Source organism: Tetrao urogallus (assembly GCF_951394365.1).
Source record: "Tetrao urogallus genome assembly, chromosome: 6".
In the NCBI taxonomy this organism is placed as follows: domain Eukaryota; kingdom Metazoa; phylum Chordata; class Aves; order Galliformes; family Phasianidae; genus Tetrao; species Tetrao urogallus.
Window position 1 is genome coordinate 48,041,840 of NC_136819.1, and position 24,871 is coordinate 48,066,710.

Here is a 24,871-nt window from a genome sequence, read left to right on the forward strand (position 1 = left end):
GAAGAGTGGCAGAAGGGGAAGAAGGAGGGAAAAACCCCCAAAAGTGACAGTGTGGCATCATTCTGTTGCCATAGCTTTAATAGCAGGAAGAAACTATCCAGTAATAATGCACAATTAAGAATGTTAACTGTTTTTTGAATGTAGCTGCCTTTTGCACCTATGACTTTTTAGTTGACGTGACTTTAATGTTGAAATCCATCTAGAAAGGCCTCTATCATTAGCGACATTGTCAGTGCTACATATTCCATCCAATTCCAAAAGAAAGTGCTAATTTTAAAGATTGTTATCCGCTGTACAATTTTGTTTTCCCTAATCTTCAGGGTTATTTAAAAAGAGGAAAGGAAAAAAAAGGGGGAGGATGGGTGAAAGAAAGAAAGATCTGTTAAAATGCTGGCTTCTTCACAAGAAATTACACATGCTTAGCTTAAATTTCAACAAAGCAGCGGCCCAAAAATTATAATTTAAAAAGATATGTTTCTCCCCTACAATGCAAGTAATCTCAGGCTACGACTGGGTAAAATTAAAAAGGGATACCCAACAAAATTTAAAAGAAATTTAAACAGAAAGAATAAAAAAAAGTACCTGCACATGCCAAAAAATTACAAAAACCCAATAAATACAGAAATTATTGCACAGTTAAAAGGCTCCACAATTTTTACTGCCTTAATCAACCCTCGGGTTTAATAGAACTTTGTAGACACAGGTTATATTTAAGTGCCAAAGTCTGGCACCTACCATAGTTATGCTAAGTAATGTTTACGGAGGCAAGTTAGGTCATCTTTTCTCAGTTGGCAATAGTTAAAACTGTACAAATAAAATGTTACCTAGACCCCTGAAATTTAACCTAGCGGGGGAGGGGACGGGGGCCTTAGCTTCTTTCTGCCTGCTCAATTTTGACGTCATTTGTCAGCAAATGTTCTCCATGCCACTTTTTCATGTGTTTCTCCAGGGTGCTGTAAACACTGAAGGGCATCTGGCAAATGTCGCAGCGGTAGACCTCCTTCCCTATCTGGCCATGCGTTTTCATGTGACGCGTCAGCTTACTGCTCTGGGCACATGCATAGTTGCAGAGCTCGCATTTGTAAGGCCGCTCTCCAGTGTGGCTCCGACGGTGCACCGTCAAATTGCTGCAGTTCTTAAAGACCTTGCCACAGTACTCACATGTATCGCTCCTGCGCCCTTCCTTCGAACTGGGTCGCCCAGGACCTGGGCCGCTGATGTGAGGGGTGCTGCCTCCGGAGGCCGTGCCGCTGCGCCCTGAGAGCCCCCCGTCCAGCATGTCCCCCGGTGGGGTGGAGAAACGCAGGCTCCCATTCTCAGATGAGTGCTCGGAAGAGGTGGCGAAGGGAGATTGTCGGGAGTCTGTGAATCCTAGAAATGGATCCTTCATGAAGTGCCTCGATGCTGCGTACCCTACCAGCCACTGGGAGTAAACGTTTTCGGAAGGTATTATTGTTGCTGGTGGCAAGTCCAAATCTTTCTCAACTTTTATTCGTTTAGATGAGTTGTTTAAGCTGGGGCTTGTGATAGGTGTTGGCTTTCGAGGGAACAAGTTTGGGAAGGGCTCACCTGGGCCAAAGTTTCTTCCGTTGACCGTCCCCTCCTCGGTGCGGTCCAGCTCTCCTACCACCGAGTCTTCATCGCCTGTGTCTCTTGGACAGAGGTCTCGTGGACACAGGTCTCGCTGGTCAGAAGACCTTTTCATGAAGCTACTCCTCTTCTGTTTCTCAGCTAGCATGTCATTGTATTGCTGGATGGCACCAAGACTTACATTCTCTATCACTTTTCCCAGGACGAGGGATTTCTCATCTGGCAGTGATTTGGAACCATTTTCTCGGTTACGACTCAGCTCTGAGTCCATACTGAAGCTTGACTCTGGCCTGCTCTCATTTTCCAGCTCCTCTTCCTCCTCCTCCTCCTCTTCCTCTTCTTCATTGTCATGGCCGAGGGAGGGATCGCTCTCATTCCTGAAGTCTGTCTCACTGGATTTCAGTCCCTCTCCAGTGAGCTCACTCGTGCCTGGCTCAGGAGAACTCGTGGTGGACAGTCCATCATCTGACCTGCCTGTCATGGAGCCAGCTTTATGCATATGCGTTTTCATGTGACGCTTTAGCTTGCTGGCTTGGGAGCAAGCATGGTCACATAGCTGACATTTGTAGGGCTTTTCTCCTGTGTGACTACGCCGGTGGACGATAAGGTTGCTCTGGAACTTGAAGGTTTTCCCACAGAATTCACAGGACTTACTCTTGGCCTGAGGCTGGGGAGGCGTAGTGCTGCTTGGGGGCATGGGGGGCAGTGGTGGGGTGCTCAAAAAAGGTGATTTAGGACTTGGCTGGAAAGGATTCAACAGGCGATGCATAGGGTTGGTGCGACTGGGCGAGACTGGTGGAGGGGTGGAACTGTTTCCTGCCAACTCTCGAAGCCTTCTGGAGAAATCCATCGCTGGGGACTCAATTGCCATGGGGTTTAAACGCATAACTCTGTCAAAGGCACTGGGATGCTGGGCAACTAACCCCATTTCTTCGGCACTAAGGCGATGTGGATCCAGATGATGACGAGGTGGTGGGCTGAATAGTGGAGGCGTGTTTGGAAGCCGACCCTCACCAAAGCCAGGATGTTCACGCAAGATGGGTCCTGTCATCCGCAGAAGATTAAAAGGGTTGTTGTCTCCAAGGAAATTCATCAGCGGGGACTGTGCAACAGTCTCTGGTCCCAGAGGAGGAGGGATGGTGATGCGTGGAGTAAGGGAACTGTTGGAAGGGCTTGTTTCCAGGTAGATGCGGAATCCATGTGTGTTCTGGGCATGCTGAAGCAAGAACCAAGCGCTATTAAAAGGCTGCTTGCATGTTGTGCAAATATAGCTTGAAGGCTCATCTTTACCTATAAAAGAAAAACAGAAAGAACACTCAAAAAATAATACAGTGGAGAACATTCAAATACAGTTGGCATGTGCTTTATTTTGCTAACACATTTCCTCCTTGGCATTTCTGAAAGAAGGACTTAATTGCAATGTATTGACTGATATAAATTGTTGAACAGCACATTTACTCACCACACTTATTCAGTTAACATGTATGACAAATATCACACATACACATTGGTGCTGTATACGCTTATACCCTCCAACTTGCAAATAAAACATTTTATGACGCATGAGGATCCAAATCCTTTCATGTGTTTATTCCACAAAAAAGGAATTTGTTTCAAGGGATTTATGGCTATGTATGAAAATCAAAGAAAATGCAGTATGGTAGATTTTATGGGGCACCTGCAGGAGCTTCAGTATCATTTCCACTCTTTTGTTTTGTATTTTATACACTCAGGGCAGCAGTCCACTGAGATCCTGCTGAATTTAATATATACATGCTTCAGTCATGCCAGAGCTTCCATTTTTAAAATAGTATGTAGGTATTAGCTGCTCAAGCTCTATTTGAGTCAACAGGAGCTTGGAAAACGTATCCTTGCATAAACCACTTTGACATTCTCTTTGCCAAAACACCAAGAAGCCACTCAAATGAAACATCCAGTAATCAAAGCTGACAGCAGAGCTGCAATTAACAGTAACAAATGTCGGGCCGTGCTTGAACTGGGTCCCAAGAATTTCTGAGCCTAAGCCTGTTCTCCAATGTAGAAATGCTCACTGGGGCCAAAAACATTGTTCTGTTTGCCTTTCTAGGCTCTTTGAACACTGCATAAAGGTGGAAAGCATTCCTTTAACCTTGATTCAGCTTTACATAAAGGACAGGTGTGGACAAGTCTGTGCTACAGTCATAATTTTGCTAGCTAGAAAATTCCAGTCCTGGGCACAATATAAATTATATGCTATCTTTAAAATGCACTTTCTCTCCCCCAATCCTTTTTCAATGCCTCTTCAACATTCCAATAACTTTATAAGTACATGCCTACTTGAAAATTGTGATCTGGTGTTTGTTGTTTTTAAAAGAAGTGTGAGGTTTCCTAAAAAACAACTCTCCACTTTGAAAAATCTACAATTAATTTTTTGTTAGATGGCTTATTTGTCTGCTTGTTTATGAATTTTACCCCTCCTGCACCCAAAGGCACTGAACTTCCTGCAAGTTCTGAACCCAAACCCAGCTCCCCTCAGAGCCTGTGAAATGCCCCAAGCACCCTAGCCTCCCCACTGCAGCATGAGTCTGAAGCTGGCAGCCCATTGGGGTATCGCAATCAAAGTTTGAGCTTTAAATAGAAGAGTTTATAAGGTGAGCAGAAGCGTATCATCAAAACTACCTTTGTAAAGAGAAATGACTCATAGCAGCCAAGAAAAAAATTACATCTGGGGCACACAAGGAAAGGAAGGATTGCTGCTGGCTGAATTCCCCTCTTCTGGCTGTTGCGGGAATGGCTGCTGCTAACAAAATCTACAAAACCCTAGACAAGGAGGCTAGAGGATTATCTGCCTACCTATCAGCCTGTCAGTCTATCTAATCTTATCACCCAATGAACATCCATAAAAGCATAAAGGAACGAGCATCTATCAGACTGGGACTTCCATACAAAGGTATGTGATAAATGTAGTGCAGTTCCTCCTGCTTCTATTGATTTTGCAAGGCTGTTGCTGTGGACAGCACTTTCAGACCCCAATTTCAGAGAATCCAGCTGTCCACAGCCAAGAAAAACTCTACCCAGCACAGCGAGTGTTTCTGACTGACACAGCCCCACACCCCAGCCCTTCACAATGTGCTACACAGGATGCACTCAGATGCTCTGATTAATCTCTAGCAACTGCTGTTGGAGAAGAAACAAGTTTGGGAGCAGTACTGTGCTTGGGAAAAAAAAAAAAAAAAAAGTGCCTGTAACTGCTATTGACATTAATGAAAGCCACGTACAAACACTGAAAGGAACTGATACATTATCCCTTAAAATCTACTCAGCACTCAGGCAGTTAGGGAGTTTTATGTCAGCTCTGCAGCCAAAGCAACAGTAAATGCTCCCATTATTACTTCAAATATTTAAATTTCTGTTTCTTACAGAAATATGATGAAAATGTCTAGACGTTTAACTTTTCTTGCACGGCAACATGTGTAGTATAAAAAGTGACAGAAATCATTGAAGCAGACTAAAGTATATAACATACTCTGTCAAAAGCTTTTTTTAACAATATGTTTTACCTCAGCTCACCCTGGAATAGATTTTAATAAAACCCCTTCTGAAGTGTGATCTAATAGCAAATGAAGTGCAGCATCTTACAAGGTCATATATCTTCAAATTAAAGAGTGCTCTGCACCCTTCACCTTCATTTTATCCACTCTAATTAATCGATTTATTACCCACAGCTGTTCAATTCTTTCATTTTTAAAGTCACAGCATGCATTCTCTTTCGTTGGTTTCTTTTTCTTCCTTTAAAAAAGTGTGTGCGTGTGTGTGTGTGTGCATGCATTCTCCCTGCTTAGCTCAAGAGCTGACAGGGGGAAGAAAGCAGCTGTGCATTAGATGACAGCAACAGCAACACGTTTACTTCAGCAAAGGCACATACGTAAAAGAGAAGAATTCCTGAGCAGGCTGAGGATCAAGGCCAATCTAAAACTGAAATGGCTGATTAAAAAAATTACCCTCAAAATGGCAGCCAGCTGGATGCTTGCTACTACGTGTTACGTGGAACTGAGATGTTTCATTTTGTTCTCCAAAACTTCACCTCCATGAAATCCAAGTGAGGAAAGAAAACTCTCTCCTTTTCATTTTTCTTTCATACAGAGCAAATTAGTGCTATTAGTGATGTAAGATTTACAAGCTATAAAGCTTGGAAGCTATAAAACAGTCTTCCCTTCCCTTCTTGTTTTGTTTAGATTTCATGTTCCTAAACACTTATCTTGAGGAGACCACCACTCAGTGGCAAAATTGACTGCAGGCAATCTGTCTACCAACCTCTAACTGCTCCATATGTGTTTGCATGTCTGTGTGCATATGGATATACATATACAAGCACATGTATACATATATATATAAATTTTTGCAAAGATTCTCCCCAAACTCTCTTTTTAAAAAAATAATAAAAATAAAATAAAGTGTTCATTTCCATATTATCACTTCGTGGTTATCTTGCCTATAAGTTGCCCTGAGCAGTGTAGATGCTCACTTTTAAGAACAGAACAATGTCAAAAAGTCTTTGAAGATCCACTCTGAACATTTTTATATTCAAAAATTCACTAAATATTTTAAACATGCCCAGAAACAGCCACGTATTGCTCAAGAATGATCCTTATATTTAATAATGCAGTGCACCTACACTATAAAACTCTTTGTTATAAGGCTACTTTTGATATATGGCTATCCTAATCCCTAGCGACCTGCACTGAAGTCTATCTAAATACCGGTGTTATGACAACTAGCTATATAGGCTTTGCCATGTGCAGTCTTTATCACTTTAGCATGTGCTTGACTTTAAGCATGTAAGTAATCAACATCAGGGAAACTTAAGCATATTCTGAAGTGCTCTGTTGGACGGTGATGAAATTATTCATGTGCTTAGAGTAAAACACAAGCCAAGACTTCATTAATACTGTTCAATGAATTGCACATGGGTTCTGTAAAAAAGCCTGATTTTAAGGAGCAAGGGATCAAGTATAGTTTTTTACCTTTATGCTGGTTGGCTTCAAGGCTGCTCTAAATACAAACAAATACTACCACTGTGGGTTGAGCCACTTCAGTAGGGCTGAATCCTACCAAGATGCCAGCATATGGGTTCAGAAATCTTGATTTTAGTGATAGAAAGGACTACAAAATTAAAGAATGAGAAGACTGGGTAAACCTTAAGGGTTACTCTGACCAAATTCCGACCCAAGAGCTGTCCATATCTTTGCATCTGTTTCTATGCATGGTAGATGCTCAATTACCCCACTTCAAAGGCCACCCTCATGGAGAGCCTGCAACCTTTTAAAGTCTATCTTATCCCTCCTCTTCTTTAAAATCATGAAGGCTGCTCAAATGCCTAACCTAAACTTTTCTTCCTTCACTTTAAGATCATAATATTGTGTCCTACCCTACGTGGACATCAAAAACACAGGAAACGATTTAGTTTGCACCTTACAGGCCATTTGGGCATCATCCAGCCAGGTGATTTGCAGTTGAACAAGATCAGATCTCTTAGCATGAGCTTCCCCCAGCTTGATTTGGAAATGCCAGCTGAGAAAAATCTATTGTGTATCTGGCTAGTCTGTAGCAGTGGTTGACCATCGTCAGTGTTTAAAATATGGTCCTCTTTTCAATTGAAATTGCTGGGTTCAACTGGCAGACATTCAGTCTTATCTTGTAGATTAAAAATCTCCCCAGCATCTACCTAAGTAGATAATTATAAACAATGAAATTATTGAACACTCATCTTTTCTGAGTATTATCTCAAAAGATGTTTTTTTCACAAATGTTAAAATGTGTTTCCTCTATTACTGCATGACAGATTATGCTCCATTCAAAATGTCAAAGTAATAATCAGCTTCTTTTTTATTCTTTTACATGAACAGCACAAAATAAAGTTAAATTTGCATTCTTCCTGACAAATTCTGCCCTGACAGAGGGCACTGAGAGCACACAGGTATGTTTGCTCAACCTCTAAGAGCAGTCTGAGTCTGTGGACATTCACTGCATTGTACCAGGTAGCCTGAAATCCCAGCTTACCAGCCCTCTACTTTCTAACTTGTATCACTCAGTGAGACACGGATCTTCCTTGCTCAGTTGGTACAGACTTCCTCAGCTGAATGCTGAGTGCCTTTGCCCTGGAGATAAATTTTCCTCAAACTATCCTCAGTTATTCTGGATACCATCAAACAATAATCAGTGTAAGATAACAACTGTTGAGAATTCATTATTTTCTGCTGGGCTACAGTGACATCCAGTGCCTTGCAAACTCTCCCCTCAGCATTTCTAAATAATTGCATTAGCTGTAACAGAGAATGAATTCCCCTCTGTTTTTAATCACCCATAATCACCAATCTATAGCCCCTGCTAGGACTGCAGTGAGTACCAAGTCAGGTCCACATAACTACTGCCATTCTTTACCTCTAGCAATACTTTCTAGATAATGTTTCTGGTTCCCTTTACGAAGTTACTACAGTAGCAATAAAAATGGTAAGGAATTTAAATGCTGCTTTACAGCACCCTTAGAAGTTCGGGAAAAGTAGAAACTTGGAAGCTTTAAAGAAAGGACATTTTTTATTGGAGCACTCAGGAACAGACGTGTATCAGGTTCCCACAGTCTTTCTACCAATGTTACTTTCTTCTCCACCACTCGATTTTTAATGAGCATTTAAATAATTACTCCTTGTTATTATGACATTTATTCTAATAATACCAATAAAGGCAGCATAGATGCTCCATAAAAAACACACCTCTAATTGAATTATTATTAAATTAAAATGTCGTAATTGGGAATACTAGTTTAACAAGTCTCCTTATAAGATCGACTGACATTAAAGAGAAGTGCGTTAAATACTGGAAAGATTTAGTGTTTCACAGTGAACAAAATTTATGGTTCTGTGTGGTTTGACAGGTCACCTAGAGAAGGGCCAAATATTTTCCAAGTGTCTGTGGTGTGGAATATACTGATTCATAACTGATGCATCATTGGGTATGCAAAGACACTATAATTGAGTGCAACTATAGATGAACACTCCTGATTTTGAGAGTTTTGCCCTCCCTGCACTCTCTGGAGTGTTAGGACGTGCTGCTACCTCCATTTCACAGAGCAACTGGCAGTCTTCCCAAGAGACCAAGGTGTTAAGCAGAACCCATGTCTGAATGGAGATCACAGCTCTCAGTTCTATGGCAGTCATTAGTTTTAAACGTCAAATGCAAAGGAACCATTTCACTTTATACTTCTCTTCATTTTAGTTTTGTTTTGATGGCAGTACAAGCTGAAGATATAAAACAAGCGCAACTCCTCTATTCATCCCCAGAGCTAACACAGTGCATCCATCTCTTCACTGCCTTCTCTAAAAAAAGGGCTCAAGAACATCTTGCAGCACTTCCTGGTGAGGGTGACAGGGACTATCACCAACAATACATTAAAAAAGCATCAACTGGTGGCAGAAGTTGGTGTTTTATAACTTAACAAGACACCTGCAGTCTTACAACCTAAGCACCTTCAATTCTCCACTCAGATAAGCAGCCACATTCTCTTGTAAAGCTCAGCAGACCTGAAGTGCATCTCAGTCAAGGAGAGGATAGAAAGGTTTTAGGTGCAAGAGCCTGAGCTGAGGGGCCATAGAGCCTGTCATCATCTGGAAATGGGGAATCTCAAGGCACGGTTGGTGAAAGGCAAGAATGTGACAGGAAAAAAAAAAGTGAAATGTTTTTAAGAGGCGGATGGAAAAATAAATGTCTGAAAGAGGAGAAGTAATGAGAAGTTCTGTTCTTCTCAGTAACAGAATCCTGTCTTATCCCATATTGGCCCTGTTTTCTTGCTTTGACTTTAATAGCCTATCTCTTCCAGTGCCATCTTCAATGAGAAAAAAAAAAAGCATGACTTCTTGCAGTGTTCTTCTCCCACACACTGCCTATGTGCTTTGCAGCTTTCCCCATCCTGTTTCTTCCTTGACTACTGGGACTGCAAGTTCTCTACAGAGATTATGCAAAAGCTTTATGCCAAGAGCACCTACAAATCTCACAAGACCCTCTTATTCCCGGCACTAATTTTAATTAGCACTGTGAATATTCTTGAGAGCATTTTCCACCTGTTGAAAAAGATCTACAATGTCACAGGTTGACACCCATATGGATATATATACTAATATTGCATTAATATTAGTAATATGCTTATGTAACTATTTCTGTGCTAAGGCCAACTGCCAAGTTCTTTGCTGGATTAAATATTGTCCCGGTTTGGAGAGCCCTTTTTTCCTGAAACCATTTGTGTTTTTTTAGCGTTGAGGGCAGTGCTGACCATATTTAGGCAGAACAGAAAATTTTCTATTTATCATTCTTGTAATAACAAATATCTTTTTGTCAAATACGCTATTTTATCAGCAGAAAACCCAAAAGATTAATTGCCAATTGCATTGTTGAGAAGTTACACTGCCATGCTGTTTATCTACAGCCAATCCTCTCACAATTCCAAGAACAAAGAACATGAATCCTTGAAAGACTGAGATATCAACCTGATGCCTGAATGCTATACTCTTAGCCAAACTCTGATTTGAATTATCCTGCTGTGAATTCAAAGTAGCTCTGATGACCACCATTGCAGACATCTAAGTTTCTCCTCATAAGTTATACTAGGTTATCACAAACAGGCATCTTATCTAGGCTTATGTGAATATACTAACTTGCGATTTTGTTTTCATTTAACTTTCCCCAGAAACATCTTACATGTCCTCTCCAGCATCTACACTTACAAAAAGGGAGGAAGCTGCAGGCTACAGCCATGCATAACTCAAACAGATGCTTCCTGCTTCTTAATGGACACAGGCGACCTTTGGCTGAAGATGTAGCTTGTGTTCAATAGCCCATTTTGTATGAGACTTAATCATACCCCAGAACCATACTGCCAGAGTCACATAAGTGAGCCAAATGCACAGCTCGGTTTAATGTCTAGTGCATTGCAAAATGGCACTATTATATTTTTAGGTATAAAATGTCAATAGTCATTTTGGGCGACTTCCTTCTGGATGTCCAATTTCTCATTCCTTAAAAGGGCTCGTGGCTTACTGGAAGTTCAGCCTACAGACACATAAGAAGTGCTTTTATTTAGTGCAGAAAAAGAAAGAGAGCTGTATAGCAAAAAAAACTGGAACTCTCAACACAGGGATTTTGGCTCAGAAGGGCTATTAAAAAGGAAGATAAACATTTTTGTCATCTCAGAACAACTTCTTCTAATTGGTGTTAAATTCCAAACTACAAGGGCAATTTATAAAACGGAGAAAGAGAGAAGTGTGAAAAGTAAGGAGCAAACAGGAAAATCAATATCAAAAGATCAATAGTGAATGAGTTAACTTTTAAATAGCCCTTTGTGATACAGCTGTTTCAATTGACTCCACCTTTAGCATCTAAACAGCTTTGTGTCTTTCAGTTAGTTTCTTTGAACCTCAGACATTAGCTAGTTGATTGTGAGGATGCTTTACAAACCTACCGCATAAAATAGTGAAAACGATCAGTGAAAATGGGGAACATAATACAGAGGGGGAAATGTACCCACTGCACAGATGAAAAGACCACGGGAATACTCCTGGCTGGTGGGTTTATATATAGGATCCCATTTACAGCATTCATGAAAAACCCTTGTACTGCTCAAGGACACTTTTAGGCCTTTTCTTTGCATAAGGTATTCAAATGTATTTGAAATAATGTCAGTCTTTTCTACAACATATGAAATATGCCAGCAGCTTGCCTTTAAATCGGTTTCCTGTAAGTAGTTTTGTTTGAAAACTGGCAAGTGCAGGGATTTCTTTTTTTTTTTTTTTTTCCACAGACTTTTCTAAGGTGCCATTTTCTCATCTTACAAGCAGGAATTCTGAGTAATCTGAATAAGGGCTTAAAGGAGGATACATAAAGGAAATTGTCTATGTCATACAATGGAAAAATAAAGAGTAAATTAGGAAACAATAAAAAAAAATATAGGGTGAAAACAAATTTTCCCGTTTTTTTGTTTGTTTGTTTGTTTGTTTTGTTTTTTTTCCCCCAGGAGTACTTCAGTCTGTTTTACTACAACTATTTCTTAAGGGTATTAGGTGTCTATTCATAGTTAGTAAATGAAATAGCATTTTTGTTTTAATTCATTGCTTCTTTAACAAATGCTTACTCCCATCTCTGCTTCTTTAAATCCACAAAATCTCCACGTTCAATCCTAAGAAGTATTATAAAGGCTGTAAATCTTGTTTTAATGGAATGTACATTTAGCTATGAGGAGATAATTGACGTTATGGAGGGCCTAGATGCTGAATTATATAGGTTATCTAATACAAAGGGGACTCATTACTGAAGCACTACAAACAAGTAGTAATATATGTATATTGTTCTGAGTGGCGTTATAGCAAAAGTGTTCAGGTCTGCAGGGATTTATAAAACACAAGAAAACAGCAGACATGCACTTGTAAATTTGTCTCATTTGTCTCTGAAGTTAAAGGTTATTCCCTTGATCTGAATTTGTAATAAAAACATGCTAGACTAAGGTTTGTAGAGAATGTTTGAATATGTAAATTGTGTATAATGATAGGCAATTATAGGGTAAAAACTGGACCTTATGAATGTTACAGAATTGCATGGAGCATCAAAGTATTTTCCTTCAGATGAAATATTTATCTTTTATGCATGTTATAAGCACTTTTTCAAAGGTATTCAGCAACCTATTTGAGCAGAGAGTTGACAAAAAAATCAAACCATTACAACCGAGTAAGACTGTGGGCTTATGCACAGGAGAAGCCACAGCTTTTTACAAAATATACATAATAAATCTCTTGAACTAATGGTTCCAGAGATGGATCCTCAAGGACAAGTTCCACTGATTTTCACTCCCTTAGATGAAAGCTGGTCAGATGTTTCTGCATTATTATTTTTTTTTTTTTTTAAAGATGTGGGGGTGGAAGCATGGGGAGGGAGAATAACTAAGTAAGAATGAGCATTTGCCTGGACTGAAGCAATGAAACCCCATTTCCCCGTCAGTTAGTTGGCTGCTGTTTTTAGGGAATAAAGAAAAAAAAAAAGAAAAAAAGAAAAAAAAAAAAAAAAAAAAGATGCTGCATCAAGATAGGCAGGAGTAAAGGCAGGAGATGATACTGTAGTTTATGCTACTGAAGATAAGGTTTTCTCCTTCTCTGAGCACGACAGTCTGTTCAGGTTAACCAACTGCAGTGTTAGAATAACTCCAGCCGACTTGTCACAGAGTACAAAAGTCATCAGCAACTGAATGTTCTTTTCTGCACCGCAATTAAGACGAATCAATACGACGTGCCACAAATGGTATTTTACTCTCAATAAGAACTCGGGCTGAGTTTATTCAGAATATTTTAGCGCTTCCCCAGGGGATTTTGGTCCGACGCAGATGGCAAATAAAGTACTCAGCCTAGGGCTAGAGCACATTATGCTAATTCTAATGTCAGATGTACTTTAATATACAGCTCTATTTAATCACCCCATTATTTCACATTTCCATATGAAAAACCTGCGGCACTTCTGCAGAGCTTTCACTCTGCGACAATGCCAGCTTCCTTCAACTAGCTCACTGCGGAACAGAAAAGGAGACTGGTCATTCTCGCCAGTCAAAATGTTACAGTTTCAAAGTTTCAGTATTCCTGAATTTAAAGTGGGTCTTCCAGCGCAATTAGCAAATCGCTCTGCTAGAATGCTGATACGCACAAAATGCTAAGGAGGTGTGATTTAAAAAATAAGATCACAGCCTTCCCTCCACACCTTATCCGCTTGCGCACACAGACGTACACAGCACACATCTCAAATCTGCTTGAAGAGTAGGGATAATAAAAATAATGACAATATTTTCCCAGTGCGATTCAACCAATATTCTCAGCTTTTGTCACCAAAATAGTGCTATTCCTGGCTGGACGGCTTTCCTTACTTAGAAGAGCAGACATGCCTGGCACAGCTGCTAACCTACAGATGTCTCCGAATAAAACCTTCCTTGTGTATCAATAATTTTTTGCCTGTAACAAACTACACCTCTAATTAGATTTAGAAGCCATGCACCTTCAGCGTGGGCCACTATTCAAATTATCTGCAAATTCACCTTTATGTCACATCTCTTGTGACCACAGAATTTAGTGATGGATTTGAAGGTAAAATGAAACCTTTCCTATGGAGCTGGTTTTGGAGTTTTTCTGTTTGTTTGTTTTATGTTGCTGTTCTTTTTCAAGCCATCAAGGCATTACATGAGCAGGCAGAGAAAGCAGAAGCAATCTTTGGAGCACCTCTTCAGCATTCCAGCTTTCCCTTCCTAACAGTGCTGAGAAGGTCCCTTAATACAGTCCTTGTGTACAATTACAAGTGATCTGAGTTGCACAGTCTCAATAAAACTTTCCTCCAGTTTGGTATAACTGGGCCTCCATGATAACCAGTACCGTACATTGTGAGAAGCCAGGTCAAGGCTGGACTATGCCAAGATGCTGTTTGAGGACTGCATGAAGCTTAAGTCAATTAGTTTTCTAATCATGGCACTAACCTACAACATATTTCACACACACACACAAATCTATTTAGAAAAAGACCTACTTTTTCCTCCTTCAACCACCCAATCTGAATCCTTTAAAAATTGTTCAGCAAAGCATGCAGTAGCCAGCACCTGGGGCCAGACCTCACCTGGTTTCACTGCTATGCATCAACATTTAAAGATACAGAACTGCACTGCTGTGCCTTGACACGACATATGTCACAACTGCCATGTCCTAATTTGATCACGGTGGATGATATCCTCCACATTCAAGGCAGAAATGATTACATTTTAAATAATAATAATGAGATAATATATAAATATGTGTTTTATAAATATACATATATATCTACATGTATACCAATGTGTCTGTGATATAAATGTAGGTAACAGATGATACATGATAGAAGATAAATATAGATATAGATGTAAAAGTGATTTGCTCTGTGTAAGAATGGCTATGAATATTGCACTGTGCCTAAAGGAAAGAGAAGGGCTGAGTATAGGGCACAGGTGCATCCTTCTCTAGCTATTCCAACTGGACTTTCATATACATAGCTTGATCCTGAGGGAAGTGGATACAACAGTTTCACCCTTTGGGAAGTTTTACTTCAATAGGAAATACAGCATAAGCTAATTTAGTAAATTAGGCCAGCTTGAAGGTTTGTTAAATAGCGAATATCTCATCCTGAATATGAGCAGTTAAATTCCAAAGAGGAAGAGGAAACAAATGTTTCATATCCTAATACAAAGCCCACTAAAGTCAATGTGAATCTTTCCACTAACTTCAATGGGCTCCACATGAGGGTCTTCTTCCTCACTGGGATTTGTTAGTCTCAAGACACCATCTTCAATGTAGGGATAAATCTGGTTTGTGGTGGTGAAGTTAAAAGAAGAGAACTGATTTCACAGCAGCTGTAAGCCTAAGGAAGGCAGATGTAAATATATTAGAGGAATAAATGGAGACACAGCTAGTAAAGTATCTTTTGTATCTTTAGTTAAAACGAACAACAAAAAAAAGTTGAAATACGAAAAATACATAAACTGAAATTAATTCCTTGACAACTTGGCTGCTTTTTCTTATGCTGATATTAAGGTTTTTGGAATTTAAAAAAAAAAAAAAAAAAAAAAAAAAAAAAAAAAAAAAGAATAATAATAATTCTCTGCATATCTATCCTACTTCTGTACCTCAACTTAGATAAAGTAACTGCATTTTTAAGCTCTGTTATTAAGAATTCTCTGCAAAAATGTTCTTTGCAGAACACCTATTTAATATCATATTTATTCTTGGCAATAAACAAATTCGTGAAATCCCATTCAATTACGGGATTTTTTTGAGTGCCAGAATTTCTGCACACACATCTTGCACTAAAGGGCTACAACAGAACTCAGTCCCATAAAAAAAAAAAAAAAAACAGACAGGGTGAACAAAGGAGAAAAACGTGTAGAAGCTTTTAAAGTCTAAATATTAAGGGAGGGTAGTGATGTCAGGGGGGCACTGCTGGAGAAAGAGAAGTATGAAATAATACTTCATATGAAGAATAAAACTCATCCCTTACAGAGCAGGTATCTTGGGGATTACTCTAGATGAAGCGGTTAAAATGCAATCTATGACTATGAAGTTACAGAAGATGAATATACGATCGTAGTTCTGAAACATACAGATAAAAATACAATTTTTGCTCCTTAAATAGATGGTGGTTTATGCCACTGTAACACTGCGCAAAATAATACCAATATTGGCATAAAAGAAGATGCTAAAAACTTCACATTTTATTTCTATACAATTCAGATTGATCACCTATGAGAAGTGTAATTAAACAATGCTAAGCATCCCAACCCCTCTGAGAATGCACTGCCTAGAAAATATTTTTAGAACAATCACTGTAGTAATTCTTCTTAGTTGTAGAAACACTCCAAATCAGAAAGTCAATTTTTCCTCTATTTGCAGAAGTGTGCTGGTTTTCACTGGAAAGGCGCCTGTGTTTTGTTTGGCTGCTGTTCATATACTGCCTTGGCAGGATTTCCTTGGATTGCTTACAGTGAACATTGCTCTTGCATACAGTAGCACTCCCATTTTAACCGTCCCAGCCACACGTTTTCTAATAACACGCGGAGAGCTGCAAAATCCCTGTAAGCACAGCTCTTTAAAGCAGCAACAGAAGGGAGTGGGGGTGGAGGGCTGGAGGGGCGAGGCTCTGCCCGTTCGAAATGCAGCGCTGCAAACAGAGGATAGTCCTTTTTAAAACAACCAATGCAAACTGTGTTTAAGGAGTAGCTTTCCAGGAAAAGAAAAAAAAACATCTTCGAGAAGAGGGCCTGATTCAGCTGATTCACCAAATCTGAGCCGCACTGGCTGGCCTTCGTGCTGCGCTGACTTGGGTCCTGAGTGATGTTTACTTTCCTTCTTTTTAACATTTTCTCTTCTCTTCTGAGGGGGAGAGAACTTACTAAATACCGCATGTTGGAGCCCCCAGACCTAAGCATCTTTCTGACATGGCCAAATTTTGCACCCCATTGGGAGCACTGTGGGAACCAAAGGAGTGGCCAAGGCAGGGCATCTACATGGCCAAAGCAGTCTGGAGGAACAAACAGAGCATTTCTACCTATGGCTAGTGGAGTGAAAGCTGGTAACAAGCCCGTTATTCAGCTCCGTGCCCTTTACAAATAGGGCCGACTTGTTCGGGGCCAGCTGCAGCGTGGCCCCCCCACACCATTCCTGATCACCACACTCGCAGCCCTGCTCCGATTTGCATCTCCATGCATCTCATTTCTCGTTAAGTAAGTTGATTAATTTGGGCAAGGGAAGTTGCCATTCAAAAAAAAAAAAAAAAAAAAAAAAAAAAGAAAAGAGAAGAAAGAAAGAAAAAAAAAGAAATTTCCACTGGCATTATTTGCACCTTTCAAAACTCATCGACCCCCACCCCCACTTCACACCTCGCTTTCCTCCATCCCTTTCTCCCCCTCGTTGCCCTCCCACTCTCCCTCTTTCTCCTCGTTGTTTACAAAGGTTTCATTATGTTTTCAACTAATCAGAAAGACCTACTAATACACAATTAACATGTGACTACAAAAAAAAAAAAAAAAAAATAGCTTCCAGAAGTAGGAAAAGTAATTAAGCAGAGAATGCTTTTCAGTAAGTGCTCGCTTTAACCCATCGTCAGAGAACAGACTCTAGGTTAGTCCACAATGGATGGAACAGATGCCAAGGGCGAAATGTTAAAAGCAAATAAAAAAGGACATTATTTTCTTTGGGAATAATAACTATCCGTGCCACAAAAACGAACATCAGACTGCAGTTGTTTTTATCTGACCTCCTCCTTTTTTCTCTGCTTTTCCAAAGTGCATTTTCTGCACATTTCTTTAGAATAAATAGACAAATAAAGGCGTCATTAATAGCATCTTTGCTTCCAAGGTGACAGGAAGCCAAAAAATCAGGATTGTCATCGAAATGACGCAACAGAGAATTAGAAAGATTTTAGGCTTAATCATACACATAAGCTAAGCTCATAGAAAAGTCAGGAATCCTGCCCAAGCAATGATGAGGGGCATCAAACCGTCTGCAAGTGGTGCTGGGTTATCACAACATATAAACACCATGGGAGAGAGATTTACGGGTTGTAGTGTTTGCAGCATCTCGGTTATTAAATCTACATCTACCTTCTGACACAGTCCTCAGTGTGAGAGCTGCCACACAGATTGGAAGCCTGAGGATGCTTGCATATATAGAATTTACATCATATACAGTAGGTTGCTCCAAAAGTAATGCCTCCTGTTTATTACCATGAAAAACTGTAGCAGATACAAAGACTACAATAACACTATGTGATAAGGCAAATTCTCAGCTACAAAACACTATTTTACAACACAATCACCACCATTAGCTGTGCATTTTCACTAGCTATGAACAGGAGCCTGCATGCTGCGCTCCTTAAAATGGGCACCAGCAGAGGTTGACCCACTGTCAACATCACCACTGCTGAAACACACCACCTACCACCTCACTGTTTGGTCTCCATAAGCATTAAGCAGGAGACAGTGAATGCCAATAGGTGCCATTTTTTCTGCATGGAGGAATTCACCGCACCTCTGCTGCCATCTGTTACACAGCAACAAAATGGAATGGAATACTTGTGGGAAGGTTCAGCCTCTATTGCCAATCCACCAACATCTGCCTTTGACGTTGTGGGTCAATTTAATAACATAGGAGGCATCACTTTTGGAGCAGCACTCATACATACTGCATATATATATATGCACATGTATACAGAGAGAGAGTAAACAGAAATGTTATCTAAATAGTTACAACTTATTTTATTTTAATCCAAGTATTGTCAAAGTACATCCAAGTATTCCCTGGGTTCTTGATGCATTCAGCCAACTTCCATGGCAATTTTTTTTTTTCTCCTTTGGAAAAAAATATATAATTTTTCAAAATGTCTGTCCTTGGAGCGGAGCATTTGGGATATTTTTTATTTCTGCTCCCCTCCCCCAAGTAAATTCTTAAACAAATGGACACTTAGTTGAGTATCTTGAAAGCCAAATTCAGCAAGGAGCTTCAAACAGGACTTTGGTCCCACTGAAATCGTGGAGAAACTGCAGGGTGCTGGGAGGAACAGGTCCACCAAAGCCACAAAGGAGCACATGAAATAACAGCTCCTTTTCCTTAAATTCCCCATCCCAATGAATTTCTATTCCAAACTACATATCACATACAGAGAATTTTTTACTATCCAAAATCCCATTAGTTTCATTGGCACTTTAGGTAATAAGATTTGCATGGTAAAAATTCCATTTCTATTAGATTGGGTCCATAGGACTCACCAGCCTGATATGATTGTCAGAGGAAAGGGAGGATCTGTGGGTTTGTTACAATATGAGGATTTGTCCACACAGAATTTGGCACCAGTTTAATCAAAAGGACTCACTTTAACCAGTACAAACCCCAGTGTAGCCTCTATTTCTGTCAGCTTAAAACTGGCTGTATTTGGAAATTTCTCACAGTAAATTTATATAGATAGACTGAAACAAGTCAGCTAAACTGAGGTGACAATCAATTAAAACAGTCTGTACCCAGAAGTATTCTGGATTATCTGTCTGAAAGACCCGTTTAGTTAAACTACAAGCTAGAAAAGTTCACAGGCTTTCCTTACTCAGCCTCCCACCTCCAAGCAAACAATGATTTAGAGCCCTGCAGTGCCAGGGATTGATCAGACCAGATCAACCACCCACCAACCTATCTCCCTGATTTTGTCCATTCCCTTTCTGAAGCTGCCACCTTTACCCTCTGCAAGATCCTGTGGCCATGAGTTTGACGTCTTGTCAAGGTGAGAGAGAAAAGCTAGCTCAATCTTAAAATCCTTAAATCTGCTGCAAGTCTCCTGGAGCACTTAATGAGAACATTTGCAATTCCAAGAGGAACCCAGTCTCGACAGCAAACCAGCACAAAATACTACCTAGCAATAGGAGCAGCAAGATCCAACTCTGCTTTTACTCAGCTTGTTCTTCAACCAAAGTCTTACCAATTCCACAGATGCCTATCTTCTAACTAACAGCTGAAGGAAAAATTTGGGGTTAGGAACAAGCCAGATATGGCAGCTCCTTCTCAAATCATCCTTCCTTGAACTTCCTTATTCTTGATTTCTGACCTACTAAATGGATTCCTGCCCAGTTCCTAATATAGGTTTAATGTCTAATCCAGGTTTAACTATCTTAGACAAAGCAGATATATTCACCAAATGCTGGAAGATGGGTTTACAAGAACATTGCTGAAACAGTCTTCCATCTCTTAAGAACACTATACAACCTGAAAATCAGTCATGGTCTGGAAGTATTTCCTAATGCTCATTTCACACACCATTCAGTTTACCCTTTATTCACAGCTGCATCTCCTATTCTGAACATGCACCTGGAGCTTAGCATCATGTGCATCATGAAGCCCCACCACCTTCATTGGTATCCTAATCTCATAGAATCACAGAATCACAGAATGGCCTGGGTTGAAAAGGACCATAAAGATCATCTGGTTTCAACCCCCCTGCCATGGGCAGGGTTGCCAACCATCAGACCAGGCTGCCCAGAGCCACATCGAGCCTGGCCTTGAATGCCTCCAGAGGTGGGGCATCTACAACCTCCTTGGGCAACCTGTTCCAGTGTTTCACCACCTTCGGAGTGAAAAAATTCCTCCTAGTATCTAACCTAAACCTCCCTTGTCTCAGTTTAAAACTATTCCCCCTTGTCCTATCACTATCTAGCCTCATAAACAGCCATTCCCCCTTCTGCTTATATGCTTCCTTCAAGCATTGGAAGGCCACAAATAAGGTTCCCCCGGAGTCTTCTCTTTTCTAAGTTAAACAATCCCAGTTCCCTCAACTTTCTTCACAGGAGACGTTCTCCAGCCCTTACTCCAAACTTTCTGGAAATGGAGGGCTGAAGGGAATGTCAGGCTCCTGAATTACTCCTAATATTCATTGTTATGTGAATCATACCCATCTACTTACTCCTTATTTATCTTGCTCATATATTTTTAGTTCTTTTCATCTTTCCCTGTGAAATGATCTTGCCAGCATTTTAATCACTTTTGTTGTTCTTCTCTGAATTACCTCCAATTTGACAACACCATCCAATTAGCAAGGTGCACAGAATTATTCTGTCTTGGGTCATTATTTTGTGTCAGAACAGTTTTCTATTTAATGTCTTGCTGTAGATCATTCTGACTTCAGGCATGCTCAAGGACTGAATCTGGCCTATAGCTAGGTCTGACAGAAGTCTCTGAATGGGGCAATGAGGGCATTTTCCACAAATTAGTGTTGTTGTCTCTGGATCAAATAGTAATCAAGAGCATTGTCTAGCTGCCACCCCTGAGACAGGCAGAGAGAGCCAGGTGACAGAGGGCTTAATTGACCACCTTCAGTCTGGACTGTTTTGCCTTTATCAATCTCAGGCAGATGCTTAACTTTACTGAGAAGTGATTTTCTAATCAAAATATCACAGCACAACGGATTTACAGAAAATGTCCAGAAAAATTTGGAGATATAGGATGTAAAACAAGAAGTGCCTCAACAGGCAAGGAGCAGAAAGCATCAGGCTGACTTGCCATCAGGCCAGAGTTTCATGGAAGGCACAAGATCAGCATCCAGGAGGGTATGACAGGGACAGACAGTTAGGATATCAAGGAGCTGTTTGGGGTACCTCCCTGGGGTACAACAGGAAGCAATGGGATTTAACTGGAGGAATGATGGTGTAGGGCGATTATCAGAAAAATGCATCCTAATTTTAAGGCTGACAAATCCTTAAGAGAAAGACCAATTTTCTATTGTCTCAGATGAGGAGAAGCACTTGATAGCACACAACAGAAATTATGTTGCACCCCCAGAGTTGAAGCAGCATTATATAACCAACATTCTGTGCTTTTCAAATTCATGGGCATGAATCACAAAAATGAATTGGGGTGCTTCAAGCATCAGCGTGAGTTCCACACTTATTAACAGACTTCAGCAGATTCTGTGCCATACGAAAACCGCAGCATTCTAGAAATAGGTGTTATCAATATCAGTCACTAAGCGACCGGGTCAGAACAGTTAACATCTCATCAGTCATGCAAACTGCACATCTTTCCTAACACCCACCTATGGATTTACTGCTAGGGTACTTCAGTTCTTTTGTATTTTTAAACCAAGCTAATTCACATACTTTAGCATTTATTGTCTGATTAAAAATAAATGGCATTAAAAATGTTTTTCTAACTCATTACAAAATACATATGATTTCTATTTATGTAGGTCACTCCAAAAGTAATGCCTCTTACTTATTACCATGGAAATTGTAACAGATACAAAGATTACAATAACACTACGTGATAAAGCAAATTCTCAGCTACAAAACACTATTTTTCAACATAGTCACCACCATTAGCTGTGGTGCATTTTCGCCAGCCGTGAACAAGAGCCTGCATGCTACATTTGTAAAAATCTGCACCAGCAGAGTGACCCACTGTCAATATCATCACTGCTGTAATGTACCACCCACAGTCTCACTGTGCTCACATCCACTGTTTGGTCACACAGCAACAAAATGCAATGGTATATTGGTAGGAAGGTTCAGCCTCTACTGCTGTACCACCAATATCCACCAACGTAATAACACAGAAGGAACTACTTTTGGAGCAGCCTTCTCATATAGTGCTTGTTATTATCTTTTTAGATCTAATTATGTGTCCTTTCTCAGACAGATGACTTGTTATGAAGACTAATTGATTCAATATCATACCTACAATCACAAGGTATTTTTACTTAAGCTTGGTCATTTGGACCTATCCACAAAACATGTTCATTGGGTTTTGCTGGAAGGGACAGGGGTAAAGGAGATGATTGAACACTTGAGTGTTCAATATTTATACCTTTGTCAAGATGGATGAGGAATAGATAAATCTCATGTATTTGTTTGTCTACTGAACTTAGCCACATGGACTGTGCTCAACAGACCCATCAAATTCAAGAAACACACACCCAATTAACTAACAGTGCATGCAATGTAGCAGGCATGCAGACAAGTCCTGAGTTTTTGGGTGAAAAATGTGAGCTTTAATGGTGACAAAATGAGCCACTCTACCCCTTACCCCAAAGAAGTGAAGTAAGCACTAAGGGTCATTGAAGTATTGAGAGAGATAGTAAAATGATTTTTGAGAAGCAGATTGAGAATATTGGTTTCTAAAGCCAGTTCCTCCTCTCAGGAAGACCCCCTGCATTTAGTGGCCTTCAACTCTTCCAATCCCAAATGCATGCACAATTGTTCTGAGCTGCGCTTTTGTATTTGAAAAAAAAACCACAGCCTGGAGTACTGCATAAACCTTTGCAAAGAGTAAAGTGGGACAGAAGCATGAAAGATCCCCTAATTCTCTAGCCCTCAAGTCATGAAAGGGGACTTGCATCTTTTCATTCATCAAATCAAAGAGGACTTAAATCAAAGTGGTCACTCCTGCTTCAGCCTACAGCCCTGACCTTCCTCAGAGGTTCTGAGTGATTTGTCACATCTCTGGCACAGTGTGGGGTGCTCTGAGAACACAAAGTACAGCTGGTGAGGGCTGGAGCAGTATTTCACATGGCTCTTCGCTGCCACTTCTCCCTCCCCTGGTTCCACCAAGGCGTTTGTGTCAGGCTGTGGGGCTGGCAGCTGACGGAAGGCAGATCAAGTCCTGCTCTACCCCTTTCACCTACTCTGATGCTGCAGGGAGGACAGGCTGTGCTCACAGCATGCAGGATTCCGGCAGAATAGGAAGGAGCTGGGAAGTGGCACAGAACCGAGAACAATAACCAGAGAAAAGGACCATGAATTTCCACTGAAGCTGTAGTGAATCAGAGATCTGAATGCCTCCCAGCATTACCAGCTATTGAGGTGTATAAACGCACACTCTAGTTTCAAATCTCTATTTGGGTTTCCTATCTATTCCTAATTATAAATTAAAATATTCTTCCCTCCTTTGCCAACTACCCCCTTTTTATCAATCTCTCTTCAGGTGGCTTCTGTTTAATTTCCACTGCTGAAGTACCATTCAGAAACTAAGCAGGCCAAATTTTGCCCTACAGTAAATCTGCTAGAGGCTTTTAGCAGAGATAAATGTAGCCCTGCAGACACAATATGGTGCAACAGAGTGATGTGAGGAGAGATCTGATTTTCATTACTATAAGGATGCAGACAGTGTAGTTATGTGGTGATTATTATATAACCCACATCTCTATAATGGATAAACAGGAGTTAAACTTGTGCACTTAAGTAGTAAAAGGTTTACGAATGGGCCTCTTCTATTAATGTAAATAGTCTTCTCAATTTTATTAAGATCCATTTATTGTATGGTGTACGGAGCTAATAAGCAATCTTCAGTTGCCACCTCGTGTGTCTGCATTGCATAGTGCAATTCCTCCTAGATAAATATCTCGAGAGAAGCAGGAAAACAATTAAAACTAGAAGGTAATAAATGATGAAGAAGCCTATGAACAGCATGCTGGCCCTCTTCCCAGTCTTCATTCATGCATCAAAAAATCCCATAGCTCTGAGTCTTTGAGAGGGCAGCTGGTCAGTAGGGATGTCCACAGTAATATAAATGGGAATTAGATATGATCAAATGTGCTCATTGCATTTTCAACAGCACATGTAATCTTCTCCCCCTTCGCTCCAGTTCCCCCACCTCTCACCCTGCTACCAGAATAGATGACAAATGATCCTGTAACCAAGCAACTGAGCAATTGAAAAGTTTCAAAGTTTCAGTACATGATAATTTAGCTATGATCATTTGGCTGATCAGCCTCTGACTGAAGACGCCATCCCTGTTTTCTGTGTTAAACACTTTTTCTGTTTCCATCAAATAGCTGTACCTTGGCAAGGGTTTGCAAGGGTTGGTGGAGTCAGAATGTTGTCCTCTGAGCTTAGCAGCTCTGTTCATTACTTCTGCTCTCTGACACATGCAAGAGGGTGATGACTGCAGAGGAAATGAAGATACATCTACTTGACAGTCACCTGCATGGCAGCAATGGAGTCAGCCCAGTTAATACAGCCCTGGTGGATACTCCATCAATGATACATACTCCAGTGACACTTCACTCCCCTCGTGAGCACTCATGCAGAGTCCAGTGGTAGCTACACTCAGCATAGCTTAATCCACCACCATTATTTTATTTCTTTGCATACTGCAATAGCACTATTTAAAAGAATTAACTAATGAAAACATTTTAAAATATCTAAATCTTTTTCATGAGTCTATTCAAACTGCAG

The 24,871-nt window shown here is 40.3% G+C and overlaps 1 protein-coding gene across 4 annotated transcripts in view; it reads right to left on the bottom strand.

The window, feature by feature from the left end:
• Window positions 1–868: 868 nt before the first annotated feature.
• BCL11B (BCL11 transcription factor B) overlaps window positions 869–24,871 on the bottom strand; it is a gene marked incomplete at both ends in the record, with an annotated part of 88,854 nt that continues 64,851 nt past the window's right edge. For all 4 annotated transcript variants that reach the window (XM_079537354.1, XM_079537352.1, XM_079537353.1 and 1 more), the window contains one exon: window positions 869–2,880. In XM_079537354.1, coding sequence (XP_079393480.1) covers window positions 869–2,880 — 2,012 coding nt within the window. The remainder of the gene's footprint in view (window positions 2,881–24,871) is intronic.